The sequence below is a fragment of the Bos indicus genome, chromosome 26 (genome assembly GCF_029378745.1).
Source record: "Bos indicus isolate NIAB-ARS_2022 breed Sahiwal x Tharparkar chromosome 26, NIAB-ARS_B.indTharparkar_mat_pri_1.0, whole genome shotgun sequence".
Taxonomy (NCBI): Eukaryota; Metazoa; Chordata; class Mammalia; order Artiodactyla; family Bovidae; genus Bos; species Bos indicus.
This window is the reverse complement of record NC_091785.1, coordinates 27,206,685-27,233,249: the sequence shown is the minus strand read 5'-3', so window position 1 is coordinate 27,233,249 and position 26,565 is coordinate 27,206,685. Positions and strand designations below refer to the sequence as shown.

The 26,565-nt window shown below is 39.8% G+C and overlaps 1 protein-coding gene across 4 annotated transcripts in view; it reads left to right on the top strand.

Moving 5' to 3' along the window:
- Positions 1 to 26,565, top strand: part of SORCS1 (sortilin related VPS10 domain containing receptor 1) — a 578,046-nt gene that overhangs the window by 400,930 nt on the left and 150,551 nt on the right. For all 4 annotated transcript variants that reach the window (XM_070780803.1, XM_070780802.1, XM_070780801.1 and 1 more), the window contains exon 6: positions 18,918 to 18,982. In XM_070780803.1, coding sequence (XP_070636904.1) covers positions 18,918 to 18,982 — 65 coding nt within the window. The remainder of the gene's footprint in view (positions 1 to 18,917; positions 18,983 to 26,565) is intronic.

Here is a 26,565-nt window from a genome sequence, read left to right as displayed (position 1 = left end):
TGCTTTGCGTATGTTGTTTTAAACAATCCCCAGAACAATGATGTGAAGTGATTTATTGATTAAAACTTCTTCAAAATATGTAATAGAAAAAGGAAACCTGTTTTAAGGGGGGAAAAAAGCAATATTGGCTCATGGATCTGAAAAGTAAGGTCTAACTTTTTCTAGACTCTACCTGATGCGGGGGCTCATTGCAATCATCAGTTTTCTCTTTCTGTTTGCTTGCTTCCAAAGGCATTCGATTTTTATTGGCATATGATTGGTTTACAGTGTTGTGCAAGTTTTAGGTGTACGGCAAAGTGATTCAGTTACACATGAGGTCATCAGCTCCTACCCAGGGTCCTTTCATCTAACCTCGGGCATAAGAGGCAGATCCATAAACTTTCATTAATACATCTGGCTACCATCAGAAAACACTGCAGGACTTAAATAATTTTCCTCTCTGATTCTGACTCATATCACTCCTACTCATCATCTAGTCTTTGTTGAATATTGCTGCCAAGCCTATTTCAGCATTTTATTTTGCCTTGTTTGACAGTTTGTTTTATATTCACCAGGTTACCATGTCACCATGACCCTACCTCTTCCTCCTTCAGATGTGCTGGCATTCAACCCAGCATCTCTAAGACCTCTAAGCCACTCTCACAAAAGGGACTTGAACGGGATAAGGCATGAGATAACTAACTCTTTTGTGTTTCCTCAGATGGATTTAATGGATTCAATAATAAAAGAACTCTCTCTACTTTTCCTTTCCCAGGTTTTGCAAATTGGAAATAGGGTAAAATCTAATGCTGTTACAAAAAAAAAAAAAACCGCACATTTATATATACACATATATATGTATATGAAGTGAAACTCTATGTTATCAAAATAACTAGAAGATATAATATGATTTTTTATAACATTAGATTAGATAGAGTTACGGCTATTTTTTAAAGATGCTCTGCTGTAGTCTCCACTCACATCTGTGAAGCCAGTCATTTTCTGTAGAGAATAACACCATCACTCGCTTTCTGTTTTATGTGGGCCAGTAGTGCGACATCCCACCATTCAAAATCAGCTTTTTCTATAGGCTTCCATATTTCTGTATTCCCTGTATCCTAGCCTTAGCACCTTAGAGTCATATTCAACTCCGCCATTGTACTCACCTCCTCTTAAATCTTTGGGTTTCCAAGTCCCACAGGTTCTACCTCCAGGAAGTTTTACCTGCCAGCTGCTCTTCCATTCTCCCTAACATTATACTGACTCAGCACCACCTTCCCTCCCACTAGGAACAGTAAAAAAGCCTCTCCATCCATCTCCTCCTATCACACTACTGCCTCAGGAACCATGTACGCATTTCCCTGGTCAAGTATTTGTCTTATTTCTCATGGCTTAAAGCATAACATTAAGAAGAATAAGAATGTAACCTGGTTCTTACAAACCTGAGCTCAAATATACATTTTTCTGGCGCTTCTGCCATGCTCCCAATTCTGTGTGCCAAAATCTTAAAGGCTAAGTAAGTAATTCTAAGCACTGGTTAGTCTCTGTACCAATCTATACCTCTTATGTCTATGGTTTTAAACATATTCCTACCTGGGGATAAACTGTCCTTTTGTTTGTTTGTTTTTGCAGTGATTCATTTTTAATACCTACTATGTGTCAGGATATTTTTTTCTTTGAATATAAAGGTAATATGTGAGGGTCTTTGTCATTATTAGGATCACACTATTGGACTGTTATGTCCTTTTACTGATGACTGCCTCTACTATGTAGCCTTCTTTGGTTCTGGCTTCTTACTTTTTTAGGCAGGAAGAATCTCTTCCTTTGAATTTAAATGTGATCATGTCACAAATAAAATGTAACACATCATAGTGTTGGTCGTATAACAGGTCTGTTTGTAGGATTCGTAGAAAGAACACAGTAGTAATAGTCACTCAGTTGTGTCCAACTCTTTTGCAACCCCATGGACTGTAGCTCACTAGGCTTCTCTGACCATGGAATTCTCCAGGCAAAAATGCTGGAGTGGGTATCTACTCCCTTCTCCAGGGGGTCTTCCCAACCCAGGGATCGAAACTGGATCTCCTGCATTGCAGGCGGGTTCTTTACCATCCGAACCAACAGGGAAGCCCTACAGCCATCATATGCAGCTTCTAATCTGAGCTTCACTATCTACTACCTGGGCGATCCTGAAAAACTGCTTCACCTGCCAGAGCTTACTTTCCTTCTTCCATATCTTATTTTGGGAATCAAAAATAGCATATTATGTTATTCTTAAGTAACTTAGCACTTAGTATATTCTTTGTATCTATCTTTTTGTTTCATTTGTTTCTCCTGCTAAAAAATAAGTTCCTTAAGGATCAACACTGTCTTTAACATATTTCTATCTTGTGTGCAAAAATAGATGGATATCATAAATCTTAGTGTGCACACACACATACATACCACACACACACACACACACACAAAGGCACACAAGGTAGTGAAATTCATCGACTATACATATACCTGTATATGTACAAACATAAACCTTTAGATTGAAACACATCTTGAATGGGTGTTATTTATCAGGAAATCATAATAGATAACCTGTTTTTCCTTCGTCTGAAAAGGTTAGATTTCTAAGCCATTGAAGCCATCAAAGTATATATTGAAGGAGGGAGAAGGGGAATTCTGGATTAGTAAAAGGAACAGTTTTCTATGCAGTAGGTTATTTATTAACTCAACAGGCTGTCTTAAGGAGTCATGAAATCCATGTTAGCAGAGGAATTTAAGCAAAAACAAAATGGCTGCCTCCTAGACTGCTCTCACAGAGAGCTCTGCCAAAGAGTGTCGAGAGATCCTCTACATACTTCAGAATATGGAATTCAGATGAAGAAACCCTTCTTTCTTTGAAGTATGGACTTAATTCTCTCTTCTTTTGTACTCCTCATCGTCCCAGGCCGTCTCTTCTGTTCTGAGCCTCTGAGATGAACCATGTGTGTGGCTTGGGTAAGAGCAGAGAGAAGCAGCAGAAAATCATGCCCAAGATCACATACCAGGAGCTGCAGTGGGGCATTTCTGGTACCTGTACTAGGCATGCTGGATAAGAGGATTTTCATTATCCTTGAGAGGGTTGCTGTTTAATCTTTTTTTTTCCTGTTAATGAGCTCCACTTCAGTGCTATTTCCCTATCCACTTGCACCTTCCTCCACTTCTTAATCTCTTCCTATGATTAGCAGGTTTTCCCTACAAATTAAGTTAAATTTCCCCTGCTACACTCTGAGCCCATCACTTTTCTCATGACCTTCATTCACTAATGGCCATCATTGATTCCTGTCCTCCTTATCTTGATGACTTCTTGTCTCCAAGGACTGCAGCTCCTCCATCACTGAGCAGCTGAGAGTCACTCATTTCTCTAGATTCCCTCTGAGAACTCTTATGATGGCAGAGTACAAGAGATGGCAGTGAAAGGCCAAAAGAAAGGGTAACAATCCTCATAATTATGACTTCCTAATTTAGACTAATTAAAAAAAAAAAAAAAAAACTGACTAAGCTCTGGTGATTAGGCCTCACTTAGTCTTCAAGTTCAAGAGCCTCTGGATGTGTCCAGTGTCTCCATATGTAGTTTCTATTGCTCAGTCACTGTCCACCTTTGTATGTTCTCTTTTGTCAGTGAGAAGTGGTGTTTGGTATTTCAGAGTAAGGGCTCTGGAGTCAGGATGCTTTTGTTAGAATCCTATTATCAAGGGTGTCACAATGAGCTGTTTAACTTCTTTAAGCCTTGTCATCCTCATCTGTATAATGGTTATCATAATAATGGCCTCCTCATATATTTGTTGTCAGGATTAAAATGAGATTCAATGTTAAAGTCTAAACACATGATGCATGATGAATAAATATTAACTATTATTTAAAAGAGGAATAGAGACAAGTTGGGTATTAATGAGTTTCTGAAATGTGGCCATCTCATTTTGATATTCAGTTTAATCCTCTATGGTTTCAATGGGCATTTTTAATGTGTGTGTGTGTTTTACACTTTTGTTGTGCCAGAATTTGGAACAAATGGATCGAAAAGCAGCTTATAATTTTGTGGCTTCTCGAATATTTGAAAACTCTTATTTATCCAGTTCATTTAATTTACATCAGTTGAGTCATTTTCAGAACTAACACCTGTCCGTGAAGATAGAGGATACAGCCCCTGCCCCCTGGGGGGGCCTACAGCTGATGGGGTGGGGTTGTGAAGGGAAGACCCTGCAGACGTCTGTGGAAGGATATTGCCCTTCCATAGCTGCCCCTCTGTGAGTGGCAGCCAAGCATCTGACTTGGAACCCAAGGTCACGAGGCTGTCAGTCTGAAAAAAAAAAGCTGGGCATGTAACTGGAAAGGGAAGAGCAAGGGAAAGCAAGATAGAACCTACCAGTCCTTCTGCACTACCTCCCATCACTCTAGCCAAAAGGACCTTCAGAGTAAAGTGGCCGCTGCTTCTCTCCTGTGTTGCTAATCTCACACATGTTTCCTTTCAGTCAGTTCTAACTAGAAGCCATACAGAGACTCTGGAAAATATACTTGCAGCTTTGCCAAGTTGATCCAGTGCAAAATCACCACAGTATACCCATTGAAAACATGGCTCCTGTTCACATCATTAACCATATGTAACTTCCAAATGAAAAGAGCAACATTACACCTCTGTCTAGCATGAGAGGCCACTCCCCTTCATGTAACTTAAAACATGATAAATATCTTCCTAAAAATGTAAAACAGCCATTGCCCATGTCATAGTGTCTATCTTTGGGTGATATTCCTTCTCTAGTGAACCATAGTTCCCCATTCTTTATTCTGTAGTTAAAAACTGACATATAATGTAAGCCACTAATAATATATTTCATGTTGAAACAGAGAAATGGGAAAGAGAAAAGAGAAGGATTCACAAACACACATGCACAAAGATATTCACATTAAATTAGATGAGGGTGGGTCTCTAGGGCATGGTTCCTAAGGAAAGGAATTTATCTGTTAATAGACCAATGGTGACGAGAAATCCCAGTAGAAATCCTACCGAGAAGTTAGGATAGTGAAGTACCCAGAACAGTCCCTCGTGTATCCATGTAACTTCAAATCTAAAATTTATGGAATGAAGATGCACCCTCATTTTGTATATCTGTCAAAATAATTCTTCTCATTAAACTTTATCATTTCAATAATTATACCTACTGATTTAAGAGATGTTAAAATAAAAAAAAAATGAGCATTTTGGAATTGATGAAATGAATGAACAGTAAATATTTGTTGAATGAGTGAAAGATGAAGAATGGGTGTTGGAGATGGAATAACTGTAGGTATTTATTTTCCAAATCAAAGTGTAGATGAGTGAGTGAGTGAAAGTCTCTCAGTCGTGTCCGACTCTTTGCAGCCCCATGGACTGTACAGTCCATGGAATTCTCCAGCGCAGAATACTGGAGTGGGTAGCTTTTCCCTTCTCAAGGGGACCTTCCTAACCCAGGGATCAAACCCAGGTCTCCTGCATTGCAGGTGGATTCTTTACCAGCTGAGCCACAAAGGAAGCACAAGATTACTGGAGTGGGTAGGGTTGTCTAAATAGAAAATTAATGAGATATGAAATGATGAATTCTAGACAGGAGGGTAGTCAAATGACCCAAAACCTGGCTCATTTGCCTAGGTAGGAATGAAACTCAGAATGACCCAAGGAAGATCATAAAAGCAGCTGTAAGACTGGTGAATCCTTGCAGATGACTAGCCCTGATATGTATATGCATCAGAATTTCAGGATTCTTCGAAAACGTAAGGCTCATAACATCTTATTTCTGATTCGCAGGAATCCCTTCTATAAAATTTTAAGTTAAGTGGCTGAAAACAGCCTTTTGTATTGAGAATGGAACTTTGTCTATCAGGATCTATCTTTCTTTAAAAACAATAAGTAGAGTAAATAGACTAGTCCCACCATTTTTTATTGTTGGCTCTGGCACTTAAAACATCAACACCTCTAAACAGAGTGAGCCCATAATTTAGAGAAAGCTATCAAGGTTTTCAGGGGCATAGCAAGATGTGCCCTGGGGTGGGGGGAAAAACTTGCTGCAGCATTTATGAGATTTATGGTAAAGGGTTTTACATGAGGGCTGAAGTTTAAGGCAGATAAATCCCAGACGACAAATACCACCAATAATTGAATTACAAAACCATTATCATGTGCTGAACAGAGCAACTTTATGACTCTGTTGTGACAAGATGAAACTTGTTAGAATATTTATGTGCCTGGGATAGCTTCTGCACCACCAATCCAGAGAACAAGCTGGCTCTTCCATGTGCCTCCTATGAGCAGTTAGCCTTCCTGAGTAATTCAGTAGCCAAGGAAAACAAGGCACTTCAGAGAGAGGGCTCCAAAACAGACATAGCCTACAACCATACATCACATCTGACCTTGAATTTCAACAGCTTCTGGGTCCAACACACTTCTGTTGTCAGCTGAAACTAGGCTCTTCCCATGGTAATCTGGCCAGTCATACAATAAATAAAGACTCTGGCTGTCTTCATTGTTTTCTACTTCTAAACAAATGAAGAGTAAAAACATCCCAGTTATAAGAACCATTTTTTTCTGATCTTAACATGTCTTTGAGAAATCATATACCTTCATCTTTTGTGATTGTTGAAATCTATGAATCAGACTCTTTGACAGTGGCAATGAAATGGTAGTTTTCCTTTTTTTATAGGATGAAGTAATGACAGGACCAATCCATTCCTCATGATGGCTATGACTTAGTTAAAACAGATTACGTTCCCGTTTATAGTTTTGCTATAACTGAGTATATCCTTATGAGATTTGGGTAGTTTTCTCCAATTTTTTTTTAATTTAGAAATAATTTTAGGATTGAAGAATTGCAAAGAATAAGAGCTCTTATATACCCTTCCCTATGGCTTATACCTCATATAACCATGTTGTGATATTCATAACTAGGAAATTAACATTGATTTAATACTATCAACTAAACTGGAGACTTTATTTGGATCTTTCCAGGTTTTCTACCAATGCCCTATTGTTTCCCCATCCAGAATCCAAATAATACTCCAACATTGCATTTACATGTCATTCCTTTTTCTGTTTCCTCAAATCTCCTGTCTTTCCTTGTCTTTGATAACCTGGACAGTTTTGAAGTATGCTAATCAGGTGTTTTGTAGAATGTTCCTCAAATTGGGTTAGTCTGATATTTTCTCATGATTATAGGTTTATATATTCTTGGGAAGAATATCCCAGAAATGGTGTGTGCTTCTCATGACATCACATCAAAGAGTGATACAAGTATCAATAATGTATGTTTTATTACCAAAGATGGTAACCTTGATCACTTGATGGAGGTGGTATCTGCCAGGTTTGTCCATTGCTGAGTTATTATTTTCTCTGTTCCAACATCTCTTTCTTAGCAGCAAGTCCCTGAGTCCAGTTCCCACTCCAGTGAAGGAGAATCCAGCTCTAACTCCTGGAAGAAGGAGTATCAAAAACTGGATGGACATATGTTAAAATTTCCATCATCATTAAGTCTTTTGAGAGGGATACTTTGAGGCTGTGCTTTTTACTCACTAATGTTAGGGTGCATCCGTCAACCTTGCCTGCAGCATTTACGACTGTGGTATTCTAATGGAAATTGTTCATATCTGTCAGGAACAGTTGTTCCATTTGACAATTTATTTAATGTATAGCACTAGGTAATTGCTCAGCCAATGAACTGACCAAAAAAAAAGATAGTTAATAAGCCCAATTCTGGATTGTTTTTTATTCCTTCCTCACCTCAAGAATCTCTGTGCGCTGTTTCTGAGTCTGTGGCCAAATAATCCCTGTTAGGCATTAAGATGCCACCTGCTGATGCAAGACAAGATCTCTCTGCCTAATAAAGTCCTTCTTAAAGGAGAGTTTTAAAGTCTGACTTGGGATGAAGCAGTCAGAGGTGAATGCTTTTCCCCAGTGACATATTTGCTTTACTGACTGTGGAGGTGGGGACTCCCTTGGGAGTTCTGATCTCTCCTCTCTGTTCATTTGGGCATCCCACAGCATCTTTACCCTGAGGAGGGTGATTTGGGGGTACTACATGAGTGTGCACACACATACATGCACCTACACACACACTCTTACCTCTCCCTGTCTCTCTTCTATCCTGGCTATGGAAAAAAATGCAGGCTTGCTGCTCCCCGAAAAAGAAAACAAACCTCAATAAAGTGTACTGACTCTGCTGTTCAAGAGTGATTTTAATTCCTAAGACAAAGAATGAAAAGAAAAGGAATATTTTTTCACGAGAAAGATCACTGGAGTGAGTCAAGACCCAGGTTAACAGTTTCAACCTGACACTGTCTGAATGGTGTGACCTTGGATGAGATATTTCCTCTCTTGAAACTTTGGTTTCTATAATTGTGACATGCAGTGTTTGGACTAGTTCATCTCTAACAGTCTTTTCATCTCTAAAGGTTTACTGTTGATAACAATGTTAGCTGTACATACTCTTTCTTTTACTCTTCACAACAGTCTTATCATTAGGTAGTATTATTATCAACCTTTCTACAGATGGTACATGAACTATAGAGAAATCAGGTTCCAATCTGATTGTGTATCATTTTTTAGCCATATGACCTCAGGCAAGTAGCTTTCAGGGCTAACACAGCCTTTCCTTATCTCACCATTATTTTTCCTGAAATTGTGTTGCATATGAAGTTTCTAGGCACACAATGTATATTCTTATCCAAGTTGTTGACAGTTGACAAACAGGACACCAGCAGTGGCACAGCCTTACAAACCCTATATGATATCCATCCTACACTTAACAAATGGACACTAGTCATTGATCAACAGCATTAGACAAGAGATTTTTTTTCCTAAGGTAGTTAAAGCCCCTTATAGTTCATATGTTTTTTTCTACACAACTTTTAAGAAATGGTATATTATATATAATATATACCTGATAATATATACCTGATATTGGAGAAGGCAATGGCACCCCACTCCAGTACTCTTGCCTGGAAAATCCCATGGTTGGAGGAGCCTGGTGGGCCACAGTCCATGGGGTCGCTAAGAGTTGGACAAGACTCAGCAACTTCCCTTTCACTTCTCACTTTCATGCATTGGAGAAGGAAATGGCAACCCAGTCCAGTGTTCTTGCCTGGAGAATCCCAGGGACGGGGGAGCCTGGTGGGCTGCCGTCTATGGGGCCGCACAGAGTCGGACATGGCTGAAGCAACTTAGCAGCAGCAGCAGCATATCTGATATATATTTATAGTTATTCACTCTCTCTCTTCTATGTTGAAATCTAAACATAAGGGCAGGGATTTTCCTCTGTTTTATTTGTTGCTAACCATCATCACCTAGAACTACCCCTGGCACATTATTGGCATTCAATAAATATTTGTTGAACTCATTCATTCATTAAAAATTTAATTAAGAATCTGCTCTCTGGCTTCCTGTGGAGGAAAGTGTTAAAGATTTAACATTTTAAATGTTAAGGATGCCCCAGGAATCCTCAGTCTATAGCAATGGTCTCCATGGTGAGTTACCTGTGACCCCACCCCAGTAATGGACAAGATGATTCATGGATGTGAGAAGAAAGTATTAGAATTTCTGACTTTTTGCTTTCTTCTATTTTGATTTCTATTTTCTGTATATTTTCTAAAGTGAATATGTAAATACCGTAGTGCATTTGCAATTCCACCTGAGCTATCTCAAATCCTAAAAGATGATGCTGTTAAAGTGTGGCACAAAATATGTCAGCAAAATTGGAAAACTGAGCAGTGGCCACAGGACTGGAAAATGTCAGTTTTCATTTCAATCCCAAAGAAGGGCAATGCCAAAGAATATTCAAGCTCCCGTACAATTGTGCTCATTTCACATGCTAGCAAGGTAATGCTCAAAACCTTTCAGGCTAGGCTTCAGCAGTATGTACACTTCCAGATGTATAAGCTGGATTTAGAAAAGGCAGAGGAACCAAAAAATCAAATTGCCAACATCCATTGGATCACAGAAAAAGCAAGGGAATTCCAGAAAAAAAATGTACTTCTGCTTCATTGACTATACTACAGTCTTTGACTATGTGAATCACAACAAACTGGAAAATTTTTAAAGAGATGGGACTACCAGACCACCTTACTTATCTCCTGAGAAATCTGGTTGCAGATCAAGAAGCAGCAGTTAGAATATTATGTGGAACAACAAACTGGTTCAAAATTGCAAAAGCAGCACAACAAGGCAGAATATTGTCACCTTATTTATTTAACTTATATGCAAAATACATCATGAGAAATGCCCGGCTGGATGAATCAGACTGGAATCAAGATTGCTGGGAGAAATATCAACAACCTCAGATACACAGATGATACTACTCTTTTGGCAGAAGGTGAGGAGGAACTAAAGAGCCTCTTGATGAAGGTGAAAGAGGAGAATGAAAAAGCTTGCTTTGGACGCAACATTCAAAAAACTAAGACCATGGGATATGGCACCATCACTTCATAGCAAATAGAAGGGGAAGAAGTGTAAACAATGACAAATTTTTTTTCTTGGGCTCCAAAATCACTGCAGATGGTGACTGCAGCCATGAAATTAAAAGACACTTGCTCCTTGGAAGAAAGCTATGATAAACCTAGACAGCATATTAAAAAGTAGAGACATCACTTTGCTGACAAAGTCTGTATAGTCAAAGCTATGGTTTCTCCAGCAGTCATGTATGAATGTGAGAGTTGGATAATAAAGAAGGCTAAGTACCAAAGAATTGATGCCTTTGAATTGTGGTGCTAGAGAAGACTCTTGAGAGTCCCTTGGACAGCAAGGGGATCAAACTAGTCAATCCTAAAGGAAATCAACCCTAAATTTTCATTGGAAAGACTGATGTTGAAGCTCTAATACTTGGCCACCTGATGTGAAGAGTTGACTCAGTGGAAAAAACCCTGATGCTGGGAAAGGTTGAAGGCAAAATGAGAAGAGTGTAGCAGAGGATGAGATGGTTGGATAGCATCATGGACTCCGTGGGCATGAATCTGAGCCAACTCTGAGAGACAGTGAAAGACAGGGAAGCCTGGCATGCTGTGGTCCACGTGATTGCAAGCAGTCAAACACAACTTAGCCAATGAATAACAACAACAACTCGTGCATTTCCACAACTTATTACTAGTAACTCCTATATTGGGTATGTGCTCTTTTTTCTTTTCTCTTGCTTCATGTGTTCAAACAAAAATTTGGATATTTCTGCCCTTGGAATTCTCTTATGGAACATAATTTCTCTGGGTCAGACTGTCTCCAGCAGCAAAATAATCAGGTTTCCATTCCTTTACACTCATTTTCTGCCTCCTGGTCTGAAGTTCTTTGTCTGTAACAAATATGAAAATACAGGAGAATTGAAGTTCTCTCCTCTTCTTGTTTCCCATTAATACAGTCCCTTCAGTCCGAATCAGGACTTTTACACCTTCCTCCTCTCACTCTGAATTTACGGTCAGCACAAATACACACCTCCTAGTATCCCTGGCATTTTTTCCTCTTATCACAACCTTAGCCTTCCAAGCACTCTTTCTTAAGATGGCATACAAGTTGTAAGTGTCCTGAAATTTGAGAAAGATCCATGTATCCTGCTCATGCAAATAAATACCACTTATTTCCCCCATGTCCCTTTGTCATTTGCTCACATTAATTACATCTACCTTACTCTTCCTTTCCTGACTGTAGAAATTTTCTTGTTTTTTATTAATAGTATTGGTTTATTACTATTAATAATAATGCATAAATACATCTTCCATGTCATTGTTAAATAAACTACTGATAAGTATAATCATCCCTTTGACTATTTCCCTACGATTCTAAAAATTCCAGAGGTGACTTCCATTATGAATTTTGAATGTACATTTCCAGTAGCATTTGTTTTACTTTTATATGCATTTTGACTTTGAGCTAGTCGATAGGAGACAGATAAATTGGGCATTTTCATTTAATAGACTGCAGTAAAATAGAGATCTCTCTCATTAATTTTGTGTTCTGGCATGGAACAGTCTCTAAGATACATCGTTGAGTAAAATTAACAAGTTGCTAAAAATACATAGGGTATGCTACCACTATAGTTTCAAAAGATAAGAACAAACCTGCCTTAAAAATGCTGTGTGCTCCTCTTTTACCTCCGTCCCACATTCTTTGATAATTTCAAGTATTTTCCTCTGTATCTCACTGGCACTGTCGTTTCTGTTTCAAGATCAGGCTCGTGATCTGGTCATGCTCCCTGGTGTCTCTCTAGACTTTCTCCTTTGCATTCAGAAACAACAAAGACAAAGATGGGGAGGCACCATAAAAGTGGGGAAATAAGAAGGAGAGAGGAAATTCAACCAATGGAGTAGGAAGTAAAGTCATTATATTAGAAGATGGGAAAGTGGGAAAGAGGAGGGAAACTGTAGAAGAATGATTTGCCCAACCAGTTTAGAAGAACGGTTGATGTCTGCAGAGACCCGTGCTTACTTCTAAGCCCTTTCATTTCTCTTTCAACTTTCCATTTTCTTTCTACTGAGCACTTTGTATAACAAAACCTCACCTCCCACGACCCTCCTGAGCTTTATGTATTCCCTCATTCTGAGTCAGACATCCTATTCTTCACTTTACTCTCCTTTGTCTGTCTGTCTCTCTCCCCTGCATTTTGTTATAAATGTCATATAACCTAACAGTCAGACTTCTGATTTGGGGAGTAGGAATGACAAAATGCAGACTGTAATGAGCTGAAGAGTGTTGGCCATGCTGATCCTTTGTAGCCATTATGCATTTAACAAACTAACTAGCATTTTTATTTGTCTGCCTCTATTTATTTGTTATTTGTAGTAGCTACCATTGTTTCAGTAACTCTGGGAGTTGGTGATGGACAGGGAGGCCTGGCGTGCTGCGATTCATGGGGTCGCGAAGAGTCGGACACGACTGAGCGACTGAACTGGCTGACTGACCATTGTTTCTGGAAAACCAGTGTAACCATGTGGAGATCAGAAAAAAGCAAACAAGCATGTTTCTCAGGCTTACAGGAGAGGTTAAAATGCCACCTTTAAGATACTTTTTATTTTTTTCTAGCTCATTTCTCCCATAAGATGAGACCTCAGGCCCAGCTGCTTTGTTTAGGAGTGAAAACTATAGCTTTAACTAGGACTTTCCTGATGGCGTTTATCTCTGAGAGCCTAACTGTAGTGTTATGTGAAGAGGAAACCCTTGACTACAGAAGAGGAGACCAGAGGGCCCAGCCGCCAATACAGGCCAGCACTTTGCTGCTGCTCCCAGTAGTAGATGGGGCCACTTGCTTTGTTTATGGGAAGCCTGTGGGAACATGAATGCTTCTTCTAAAACAAAAAGGAGGAGGGCAGGTGTCTCTAACTCTCAGCATCTGTCTCTCTGCAGATCCCTCCCGACTCCTCCCTTGGCCGTTAGCTGCAAATCTGACTCTGAATAAATAAGTGCTATCCCATCATAGTGTTTATTTTTTAATACTTGCTCCGTGGTTATCTCCATCAGTATATTTTGTGGATCCACAACATTTATTGAGTAGTATATTAAGCTGGTATAAACTCAGACAAAATGCCAGGAGAATGATAAACTAGTGACATTTTTGGATTTCTCTGTAGAAAGTGTCTACAAAGGCTGCATTTAGCTGATTGTATTTCAGAAGGCTGATGTTTCACTGCTAACTTCACAGTGCACTATATCAGAGTGAGTGTTTTATTTGCATTCTTGACTATGATAGTCCTTAGGTTTTATTCCACACCGGCTCCTAAATGTGAGCACTGGCTTAAGATACTGGAAGCATAAATGCAGGAGTCTGGCTTGATCTTTTTTGTATCAATACAGCTGAGTCTACCATGTCCAGAGGGCTTCCACCTTCCTTGGGCAGAGAGACTACACATGGATAGATGGGAACACAAGTTATTTGGAGCCATTTATAAACTTATGTGCATAACTTTCTTTGTGCCATCCTGTGGCTTTTAGGATCAAATACAAAACCTTGACATGATGTTGTTGCTGTTTAGTTGCAGAGTCATGTCCAACTCTTTGCAACCCCATTGACTGTAACCCACCAATCGCCTCTGTCCATGGGATTTCCCAGGCAAGAATACTGGAGTGGATTGCCGTTTCTTTCTCCAGGGGATCTTCCCCACCCAGGGATCAAATCCATGTCTCCTGTATCAGCAGTGTGTTCTTTACCAGTGAGCCACCAAGGAAGTCCTAACATGATGTACACAGTGCCTAGATTTTCATTTTATCTTCTGTTGATCTGCTGTGAAAACTTAGCCATGTTTACTGTTTACATACTAGTAGGCACCTCTGTGGATCAACTTCCATCTGACCTGTGGCCTTTTTACTTGATATTTATCTCTAAGGAGAACGCTCTGCCACTCCCTCTAGCCATTGATCATATTGTTACATATCCATGAAAATTCGATCTATTTTACTCTAAAGGCTTATGGAACATTCTCCTGCAGACATTTCTCCTGTCTTCAAATACCAACTCGAATATTAGAACTCTTGTTTAACTGGGTTACTGTCTCTCCCATAGCTGTATGTAAAGCTAGGGAATCTGTAGGCCTTGTTCTTACCACATAAGAGGACATTGGAATATTTCACTAAACAAATAAGAGAATTCATTCATTCATATGGTTGATCTCTGGGCTACTGACTCTTTCATTTTGTCTGTTGATTCATGATGAGAAATCATTTCTGTTAATGAGGTACCCATGATAACCTAAGAAGCTTTTATTACCAACATGAATTTTAATTTTCACATGAGGATTAATATCCTCCATCTATCTACACATACTTGCTGTGAGCCAGGAATCTCTTAAGTGCTTTAGATGTATATTCTAGGAAAACTTATTTTAGTCTCATTTTATCCTTAAAAAATAAAAGCATAGAGATGTTAAGTAACTGAATGCAAACATGCAGATAAACTGATAAATGCTGATATGGCTTGCTGTGTACTTCATTATTCAAAAGCAGTCAGTAAACATTTATTGAATATCTATGTATGGCATGCATGGAACCTAGCACAGTTTGAGCTTGTCTGTCAATAAGACCAAATGAGTCACCACTTGAAACATGGCCTAATCTGTGCTATGCAAAAGAATGTGCAAAGTTCTGGATGTCTCAGAAGGGATAACCAACTTAGTTTAAGTGGCACCCCCACTGGGGAGATAGTTTTCAACTTCATTCATGTGCAGCAGAGCCACAAACCATAAGAGTTAAGGAGGCAGAAGAAGGGTAAGAGGTTATTCCAGGCAGAGGTGCCAGTATGTGCAAAGCATGCATGAAGATATTCCTTGACTTCATTGAAATTCAGTTCCAGAAGGGAATTCATTTTCTCAATTAGACATAAAGACAATATAAAAATATACAAGATATAGCCACCTACTGTCTTTTTATGTAGTTAAAGGACCCTGCACCAATATTTTTCATCTCATTTTTATAGAGAGATTCTTTCAGAGTCCCAGAATTGAACAACCCAATATATTGGATATTATAGTAAATATTGACCAGTGTAAACATGTCTATATATTTGTTGAAGAAACATTCTTCTCTATGCTCTGGTAAGCACAGAGAATGTAGTGATAAAAACAGAGCACCTGCCTTTTGGGAGCTCAGTGAAGTAAGAGAAGCAGTTATGCAAAGAGATCCAGCAAATCATTATGAACCATGATGGGGATGGTACAGGGCAATCTGGAAGCATAAAGCAAAGCTGCCCAAACCTTTGTGCTTAATACCTGAAATCAGAGTTACTACCATGATTAGGCAGAGATTCTTAATGCCATTTTTGAGATCTCACTTCAAATGTGAGATCGTCAAGAGAATATTTTGAATTAAAATTTCTGTCTATGCTGGTTTTCTCTGACTTCTTATTTTTTTAGTTTTTTTTTTTTTTTGAGGTTTAATTGACAAATAGACTTGTGATATGCTTCATGTACAATGTGATGATTTGATACATACATACATTATGAAAGGATTTCCATAATTGAGTTAACATTAATTACCTCACATGTTTATCTTTTGTGTGTGTGATGTGTAAGAACATTTAAATTCTACTATCTTAGCAAACTGCAATTGCATAATACAGTATTCTTCATTATAGTCACCATGTTATACATTAGGTCCTCAGACCTTATGCATCTTTTAACTGAAAGGTTGTGCATTTTTATCATTTTCTCCCCATTCTTCCATCCCCAAAGTCCCTGGAAACCACCTGTCATTATTGTCCTCATTGTCATCAGCATCATCATTAAGCCCAACAATTGGTCTTAAAACATACAGAAAACCATTCAATTCTACAGCTCCAACTAAAATGCATAAATGAGCTAGAAAGTGATATTTTGCAGATCGTCTGCAGTGATGTGTTTCCACAAGGGTCTGGTCAACGACAGCACCATTAAAACCAGCACCTCTGTGAGCATTTAACATCGTTTGGCTTCAGCTCTTGAGAACTCACCAGGGCCACAAAGAAACAATAACTCTTTATAATCTGTGACTGCAGATCTAAGAGGCACCCTTAGGCCTCCAGGAAAAAGGACGAGCACATCAGCAAATAAAAATTGTGGTCTGACTTTAAAGTTTTATTTTGTTGCTGCAGTTTTACTGTACCTGGGAAAATCTTAGGCGGGGTAAGGAAGTTGGTAGCCATGGTAGATTTTGGAGAGACAAAGGACTCTGTTTTGGCCCTGTCTCTTTTCATTAGTTAATAAGAGGAACATGTCACTTGAAACAACAGCTCCTGCCTTTAGAGATAATAAAATATCTTAAGAGATTTTGATTTGAGGTATGAGCACATAAAAAGATGAAACTAGATACAGGATAATCATTTTGCCTCCTGTTGACACTAACCACAAGCCAAGCAAGTTATTTAGTTTGCAGGGGAGTGCACCACTGTTTATGGGATGCCAGCATCATAGATGTTGGTCATTTCAAGGAAGAAACTTGCAGCAATTAAGGAGGGAAGTGACCAACATGTTACTACCTATAGTAATAATTTGCAAAAACCAGTTACCTGCTGAGCTTTCTGGTTTGAGGGTTGTTGGGAGCTTGTCTTTATTTTCAGTGCTCACGACTGGTCTCATCAGTAGAAGTTGACTGAACCCAATCAATGCTTCACTTTGGGCAGTGGAGTGATACCAACCACAGATAAGCAGTCACCACAGTGGATGGCTGAAACGATGGTGAAAGTGTCCCATCTTCCCATGTTCAGATTCTAACCGGGCGAAAAGACCAAGTGCATGTCTCCTGTGTCTTTGTGGGGGAATTATAAAACCCTTGCTGGGACCGCTCTGCCTCCTGGGAGAAGAAAAATACGGAGTTTAATTTTTCAGGCATAGGCTCTGAGTTTTAGGCAATGTGTCAATCAAAGAAAAGTTACTGACAGTGATAATAGGGCCTTAGGAGACTTCTTAAGATGAACAGAGACTAAGCAGGCTAAGCCTCAGACTCTTGGAGTTGGAAGATAAGGTCAAAAGAGAAGTGTTCTGGGGATGCCCATAGGATAGTGATTAATTTACTTTGAAGAGCTCACAGACCATCATGCACTCCCCCTACCTTCCTCCCTGCTTACCTTTCCCCCCTTCCTTCTTTCAGTGTTTGAGTATCTATTATCTTAAAGCTCAGGCATTATTTTATTCATTTATACATATAAATGTAAAGTGTTTAAAGCAAAACTCCTCCATGGCTCTCAGTTTGATGTAGGGGGGGTGGCTGCTTTTACACAGGGAAAGACAAAAATAACTCTAGCACACTGTTATAGGCTTTATATTTTAAAAAAGAAATGTTTGTGGTAGGAAGAGAAAAATTTTCCTGGTGTAACTGGGAACTAGGTAATGGAGGAAGTGACTTTTCAGATGTGCCTTAGCATAAGAGTCAAGGAAGACAAGGGGAACCTGGAAAACAGCCCTTCATCCTGGAGAGAAAAGCACACAGAGGCTAGAAGAGGCTAAGGAAGGGCAAGAGACACTTTCAGGAGTGGCGCGTCTTCCCCTGTAGCAGGAGGGTGACCGCGGAAGCGAGATGCCACCTGGGTACCACACTGAGACCTGCGTGTTCTCACCATTTACATTTTCTCACATGGATTTGATGGTGGAGCCGAGGGGCTCAAGGAGGCAAAAGGAGACCAGTTTTAAGGCATGTTATCACCTTCCACTTGGAAATTAAATAAATAAATGAAAGTTGTGCAAGTCCTGATAAAAAAAAATTATAGACAATCCCAAGTTTAATTAATCTTGTTGAATGAAAGTCTTACGAGATGCAGTACGATGGCCCATATTACTTATGTAACAGGATAATTATTTTCTATTTAATATGGCTCACTGCAAGATAAGACTAAATAATATGTGCCTCCAAGGCTTTTTAAATAGACTCGTCTTTTACTTACATTTGTGGCTTCCAGCACACATCAGAAAGCGAATGCAACTGCATTTCCCCCTCAAACTGGTTCAAAAGCACAGAATGGTCACCCTGAGCTGTTCTGTCCACTACATTTTTTGGGTCACATGGCCTGTTCATAGGAGAGTAGTAGATAGTTCTGCACATTTCAAATAAAAACGTTAATTAGATCAGTTTGCTATGTAGATCACTGTTCAAGTCATCCAGCTAAAGCAGCTTGCCTGGCATCTGCCCGCTAAGTCTTGAAAGTTTAATACACTGTCAGTGAGATTGTTGCATATGACATGTGTGGGACTTATTTGCAAGTCTGAGATAATAACACACAATATCCTTGCCAGAGTTAAGCCTGGCCTCCATCAAATAAAGGTTTCATTATCAGCTTTATTTGAAGTGGAAATTTTACTGTCAGGCTATATCAATAAATACAGTAGATGTATCCCAAGGATCGTGGCTTTAAAATCCTGTGAATGTTCGTTTAATAGTTTCTGGGGCTCAGCTGAGTTTCTCTGGGGCATGTGGGGTTTCATTAATGTTGATATGTTCCATCATTTAGGTCTGTGATGGGGTCGAACAAGGAACCGGACCTTGTGCATCTAGAGGCCAGAACTGTGGATGGTCGTAAGTAAAGCCACTTTTCCATGATGCTCATAGTAATAATTTGTTTTCTGGATCTGCCATGAATTATATCTGTGTTAAATGAAATCACAGTGGCATGAATCTAAGTCATCTGGACCTGAAGACTTTTTTTGTGTGTGTGTCCTTAGTAATCTAGAGTTGTCTTGATGGATAACTCTCATCCCATCAGGGGGGTTTTCTTTGCAGGTGATTAAAAATTCCAAAATCCCTTATTGCTAAAGTAAACATTATTATTGTGTTCAGTTCAGTTCAGTTCAGTCGCTCAGTTGTGTCCGACTCTTTGCAACCCCATGGACTGCAGCACGTCAGGCTTCCCTGTTCATCACCAACTCCTGGAGCTTACTCAAATTCATGTCCATAGAGTCAGTGATGCCATCCAACCATCGCATCCTCTATCGTCCCTTTGTTACTGCTGCTCTTTTGATGTGATTTTTTCACCAGTTTCCTTGTTTTATCAGATACCATCCAGGCAATACCTCAATGGTCTATTGGGAGATTCACAGAATACTTGGAAAAGGCTTGTAGGACAGAAGCAAGCAGCAAAAGGGAAAAGTCAGTTGGTAGCTCTGAATGCCCCAACTGAGATTGGCTGAAGGATTGTGTTTCCTGTGGACATTGTGACTTTAGCACTCGATGTGGAGGGAGTTGAAGATTCACAGTCCAAATACATGTCTGTATGGCTCACAAGTTCACTCTCTTGTGTGGCCTTGAAAGTCTTTATGCCCTTGTTTCTTCACTGTAAATTGAAGAAGTGAATAACAGTGATTCCTACAGTAGCTAATATTTACTGAGCACTTGCCCTGTACTAAGAATTATGCTAAGGGATTTCTATACTTTATCACAACTATCCTCACAACTTGTAGGTGGTTCCTATTTTATGGATGAAGCAATCGAGGCATAGAAAGTTTACGTAATATGGTTAAATGACGTGGATTTCCTCCCCTTCTTTGGTCCTGAGGATCTCCAGAAGGGCTGAGCATTTCACAGGGTGCTACTAGACCCAAGACGGGTGCTGCAGCTGAAAGAGTAAGGGGGGGCTACAGAGAAGAAAAAAGGACGAGAGAGAAAAGGCAAGTGGAAAGGAAGAGGTCTCCAGTGTAGAGAAGAGGAAGAGAATGGACTCTCCAGTCACCACTGAGCTGGGAGGCTGGTAGAGGTTGTCCAGCACTGAGCAGAGGGCTATAATCCAATTTTGGAGACCTTCCCTCCTTCAAAACTACCCCTCACGGTTCACAGACTTTACCATCACCGACTCTGAGCCTGTCTACATGCCCTGCATGCTTTTGATGCAAAGGCAGATGATACCCATGGTTTACCAGCTCACAGCTGAAAGCAGCTGGTCACCGCACCATCCACACTCTCCAGAAACCACACCTCCTCCGTCACTGGGCACTCACAGGGAGATAATTTCATCTCCAGAGGTTTATTTCCCTGTGTAAGGGATGAATATATATCCTTTGGCTGAATCAGTTGGGGGACAGATCAGGGTCCAAGCTGACCATCTCCTTTCTCCTTATAAACTCAGGAAGGGCTGTGATATGCAACGTGCCCAGATTGTACCTGACGCAGAATAACCTCAGCAATTTAGAGCTGCTTCCTCTCCTCTTTTAAAGTGGGCTCTCTCTGGTGGTGACCAGAGCTGGCAATGTTACCTTGGATTCCAAGGTTCAGTTCTCAGTACACAATAGCCAGAGCTGTCTTTTCTGAGGTCAGAAGTTACAATGTCATCTGTCCATTTTCTCAGTCTCATTTCACTCTGGGCCCTCCTCATTCCTAACCTGGGGGTCTTTGGGTTTGCTTTTAATTCTTAGACCTGCAAGGTCTGTCTCCCTATAAGGCTCCAATACCTGGTGTTTCCTCTGCTTGGAATTCATTTCTTCCCTCTTCCCTGACCAATTCAGTATAACTCATCATTGGGGATCATCCAGGTATCCAGTTAAACATCCATTTTTTTTATAACTTTTAATTCTGAAATAATTTTAAACTCACATGAAGTGAAAGTTCATTAGTCATGTCTGACTCTTTGCAACCCCATGGACTGTAGCCCTCCAGGCTCCTCTGTCCATGGAATTCTCCAGGCAAAAATACCGAAGTGGTAATACTGGAGCCTTTCCCTTCTCCAGGGGATCTTCCTGACCCAGGGATTGAACCTAGGCCTCCTGAATTGCAGGCAGATTCTTTACCATCTGAGCCACAAGGGAAGCCCCTTAGACTCACACAGAAGTTGCACACACACACACACACACACACAATAGTAGAGTTCCCCAGCTTCCTCCAATGATAACATCTAATGTAACTACAGAATTATATCAAACCAGAGAAAGCATCCCTGGTTTCTTAAGACTTCTTAAGGAAGTCTTTCTTGAACTTCTAATCTAAATTCGTTTATTTTGTGTTTGGTTTCATCCAACTCCATTATTTATCTTTATGGTGCTCATCTTAGCTTGAAATTACACATTCCATTTACATGATTATTTGATCATAACTTTTCCTCTCCACCTGAATATAAGTAAGTTCTGTGAATGCAGGAGTCAAGTATACCTTTGCTTGATAGTGGGTCTCCAGCACATTCCACAGTGGCTCCATGTAGAGAGAGCTTACTCAATGAACGAATACATAGTTGACCAATTTTCAGTCTACTGGCTACCTAAACTCACTTACAGGTTTTATGAAAAATCTAGAGTGTCTCAAACTTGAACATGCATACAGCCCACCTAGGGATCTTGTTAAAATGTGGATTCTGATTCAGTAGGGGCCCAAGAGTCTGCAGGTGAAGCTGCTGCCACTGGTCTGTGGAACACGCTTAAAGTAACAAGGTCTCACAACGAAAAGCTAATGAAAGAGCTTTAGGCTCTGTCTCCCATGACCACAGTCCTTGTTTAGAAAGCTCTGGATGAAATTGGTAGCATCCCAGTTTGCTTCTATTTTCCAGCTTTGGGGGATTCAGCTGCTTTCTGGCTTGTGGCATCTAATGCTCTCATCCCGTATCCTGAAAGCAACAAGACCGTCACTTTCCCTGATCGGCACGTTTTCTCTCACCCAGCAACATTCCTGTGCTCCTTGCAGGCACGGAGGCTGATAATACCAAACTGTCATCTCAGGCTCAGCTTTCACAAGGCATGAAATACATCAGTTCTAATTTTATTTATTTTACTTTTTTTTTTTTTTGGCAAAGGCAGCATCTTCAGAAACTATCCAAGAGTGAAAATTCAATATAGGGATTTAATTTGAAACGTTATCCCTATCAAAACAAAACAGGAGAAAAAACACAAAACCTACCATTGAAATAAAGGATATAAGCATAATACCTGACCTGACTCAGTGTAAAAAAGAGATTTTTTTTTTTTGTATCATATTCCCTCTGTCTGTCTGTGTCTCTACAAGAGAGTCAGTAACCATGGCTTCAGATCAAAGAAATAGAGAGGAGGAGGAAAGAAAGAGAGAAAATGGAGAGGTCCAAGTAGGAAATTGTTAGCAAATATAACTGAGCGTATATTTATCAGAATCAGGCTCCAGGCTACTTGGTTGCTCCCAGAAATCCAGGATCTATGTTCTCTCTCTCTCCACATTCTGGGATTGGGTTTCCTCTTTTGTTTCTCCATCCTTTCTTACTGTTTAGTATATGAAACCCATAATTTGTATTCTAGGTCATGCATCTGGTAGAGCATATGCTGAAGTAATACAATTTTTAAAAAGTTTGTAGCAAGTTTTTTTTTTTTTATGATTTTAATGGGTTTAGGAATTTTGTCAGCAATTCACTGAGACATGTGACACACAACAAAATCCCTCCTTATTTTGCTCATCACCATGGGGTGGATGGCAAATGCTTATCTGAGCTTGCTGTTGGAAGTTTAGTTTTAGTCTCATTTCAGATCTCCCTAGATTACATTTTATAATTAATTTCTGTTTCAATTGAAATCTCCATATTTGAGGGGAGATGAGCTCTGGAAAGCTTTTGCTCTATGAGGGTCTGTGACCGACATAGACGTTTCTTGCTGACTGTGCTCTGAAATCTGGATGTTTTGTAGTTTACACCATGACAAGGATGGTATTCTTTCTTGTACTACCTCTCTGCCTTGGGAGGCAAGCTGAAGAGAGCAACCTCAATTACAGTCAATCATGGGTTGTATTATTGGAAAATTCTGAACATATTTATTGTACTTGGCATTTGTTATTGGCCCCTGCATTCAGCTGCAGACAAATTGATATATTGTCATCCTGGAAACTAAGATTTTACTGTTTAAATACTGTGTGTGTGAGGGGGAGAGAGAGAGAATGTGCACACACACATGTATGGTATGTACCTAATACATTAAAACTGCTACCCAGTACATGAAAATTGTAAAAAGGAAACCTACCTTCTATTGATTTACCTAATATAGATTGAGTGTATGTAAATGTAATGTATATAGTGAGAAAATGTTGACCAAACTGTTAGATTGAAATCTTCTTGAAAAGTCACATCTTATTTAATCTTGGTTCTGTGTATAAAGCATAGCTCAGAGCCTGATACATTTAATGTATATCAACTTAATGAATATCTCCTTGTCACTGTATGGGCAGGTCTTCTTAAAGAAGGGGCTGTAACCATAGGGTGTCTAGTCCCATAGGTCTAACGGATGAGATGAGCATGAGAAACTCACAACTCCCTGAAATCCTGTGCCATGTTGTATGTATGCATGATCTGGGGGAAAAGAGCAAAACTTTTATCAGAATTCTTTGCATGATAATTATCCATGGGTCTGTAGTTTTATATTTGTGCTTGTCTATAGACATTATCTTGTAAGAGAAACTGCAATACCAAGTTTGAGCTTTATTGCTTCTCCATTTTATTTCTGAAATGAAAGACCTGGCCAGTGACCTGAATGTTTTCTGTACCCATGATGATCCGTGCCAACAGGGACAGGGGACGGGGGACAATTACTGGTCTCCTTGTCTATTTACATGAGTCACTAACTTTGTAACAGCTTGCCATAGGACTAATCTCTTTCACTGAGGAAAAACAACCTTGGCCCTTTAACGAACTGTGAAAATGACTGCCCCCAAACTCTGAAATGAAACTCAAACCAGTATCTTATAAGCTGAGATAAAAATCAAAGGAAACTCACAACTTTGTAAAACCACTATCCCACTAATTCTGGCTGTAGGTGAGAACTGGACATCTCATTTCAACTTTTTTGTTTTCCACCCCTCCAATCAAATTTCCATAGTGAACGTCATGCATGTCAGCACCTGGATCAGGGAGCCCTGCTGAGACACTGTGGGAAGGTGACAGAGACCTCAGTTCTCATCAGTCCCCAGTGTATTAGCAATGAAGTGGTTTGAGGTTATACTGTAAGCATCAATCACTTTTATTCCAACAGAAGTAGCAACACTGACAATAACAAGGAGAAGCAATGCTCCACTGTATCAAGTGAAAAGCAGGTCCACTTTCTGACCGTCATCCCCATTCCCTAAAGTTGGTATTTTTTTAAAAATATGTCTTCTAATTGTTGTTGGAAGTTTAGTTTTAGTCTCATTTCGGATCTACCTAGGTTACATTTTCTAATTAATTTCTGTTGTAATTGAAATCTCCATATTTGAGGGGAAATGAGCTCTGGAAAACTTTTGCTCTATGAGAGTCTGTGACCGACATAGATGTTTCTTGCTGACTGTGCTCTGAAATCTGGATTTCATAATTGTTTTGACTTATACATATAAATGTGTATGTATACATACATACATACTCACAAAAATTCATTTTATAAAACTCTTATGCCAAATTTGGTCTGGGTGAATTCAATAGCAAGTTAAAAACCTTTCCATATACTATATATATACGTTTAGAAGTCCTGAATATTCACTCGAAGGACGGATGCTGAAGCTGAAACTCCAATACTTTGGCCACCTGATGCGAAGAACTGACTCATTTGAAAAGACCCTGATGTTCGGAAAGATTGAGGGCAGGAGGCGAAGCGGACGACAGAGGATGAGATGGTTGGATGGCATCACCGACTCAATGGACATGAGTTTGAGTAAACTCTGGGAGTTGGCGATGGACAGGGAGGCCCGGCGTGCTGCAGTCCATGGGATTGCAAAGAGTCGGACACGACTGAGCAACTGAGCTGAACTGAACTGAACTGACTGAGCCACTTAATGACTAATCACTACATAGGAACTCCATTATACAATCAACTATAATTTTGTTAATCACTATCCCTGATGACTCAGATGGTTAGGAATCCTCCTGCAATGCAGGAGACCTGGATTCTGTCCCTGGGTCAGGAAGATCCCATGCAGAAGGGAATGGTTAGGAATTCCAGTATTCTTGCCTGGATAATTCCAGGGACAGTGGAGCCTGGAAGGCTACAGTCCATGGGGTCTCAAAGAGTCAGTCATGACTGAGTGACTAACACTTCCCCACATCTCTAATAGACATACAGATGTTTGGCTATTTCAAACAATGTCGATACATACATGTACACACATGTTACTTGCTTGGTTGGTAAGCATTCAGACAAGTGTAGGGAGCAAGCACTGCTCAAAGAAAAATTACCGAAGGGAAATTCTTAGGTCTAAGAGTGTACACATTTTTAATTTTCATAGACATTGTCACAATACCCTCTGAAATGGTTGCATCATTGCATACTCTCTGACTATGAGAATGCCTACGTTTACAAGCCCTCAGTAGTCCAGGATATTATGAAAGATGTTTTAAACTTAGCCCATCTGATGAGCAAAAATGTGGCATATCCTTATTGTTTCTGTTTACACTTATTTAGTTAAGAGTGAGGTATTGTATTTACTTATTTGCATTTCCTTTTCAATGACCCTTCCCAAGGTATCAGATCTTTTTAGTGTTCTAGAGAAGATCAAAATTTTTGCGTTTTATTCAAATCTAAAAAATATCAAATTTGCTACCAGAGTCCCAACACTAGTACACCAATTGGCATTAATAGACCCCATGTTTCATAGCCTTCTTTTACCTTTGTCTTAAAAAGTTAACGTATTAATCACTTTTAGGCTTTAGGGTAGGGCTGGGGAGTAGGTTAGAAGTTTCCTCTAATGGTCAGCTTCATATACTGATGCCTCTCCATCACTGGAGCTGAATCCGGCCTCTATAGCCTGACACTGAATTAAATCTTAGAGACAAGAGTTTTGGGCCTAGTAGAAAAGAATAGACAGCTCTGTTGCTTTGCAGGCAAAAGGGGCCACAGCAAGCTAATGCCCTCAAAATTGTATGCCCTCACCTGGAGGCGGGTAGTGAATAGTTTTATAGTAATGCTTCCAAGAGGATGTGGCCATGATCAGCTCATGGACATTCTTCTGATTGGTTTGTTGGTCAGGTAAGTGGGAATCAGCATCATCAACCATCTGGTTCCAATGGGTCTGGAGTCTGTGTGCTTGTGGGCAGCATACAGTTAGTTTCTCCCACCTGGTGAGGGTTTCAGTATCTGCAAAACAGCTAAAAGATATTGTTTTGTATATCTCTTGAGGAACCTTTCCTCAGGAACCTTCCCTGAGGCTGCGCTATTGTTTCTAAACTGTTTATCTCCAGTCTCAGCATCCCTCTCCCTTCCCTAATT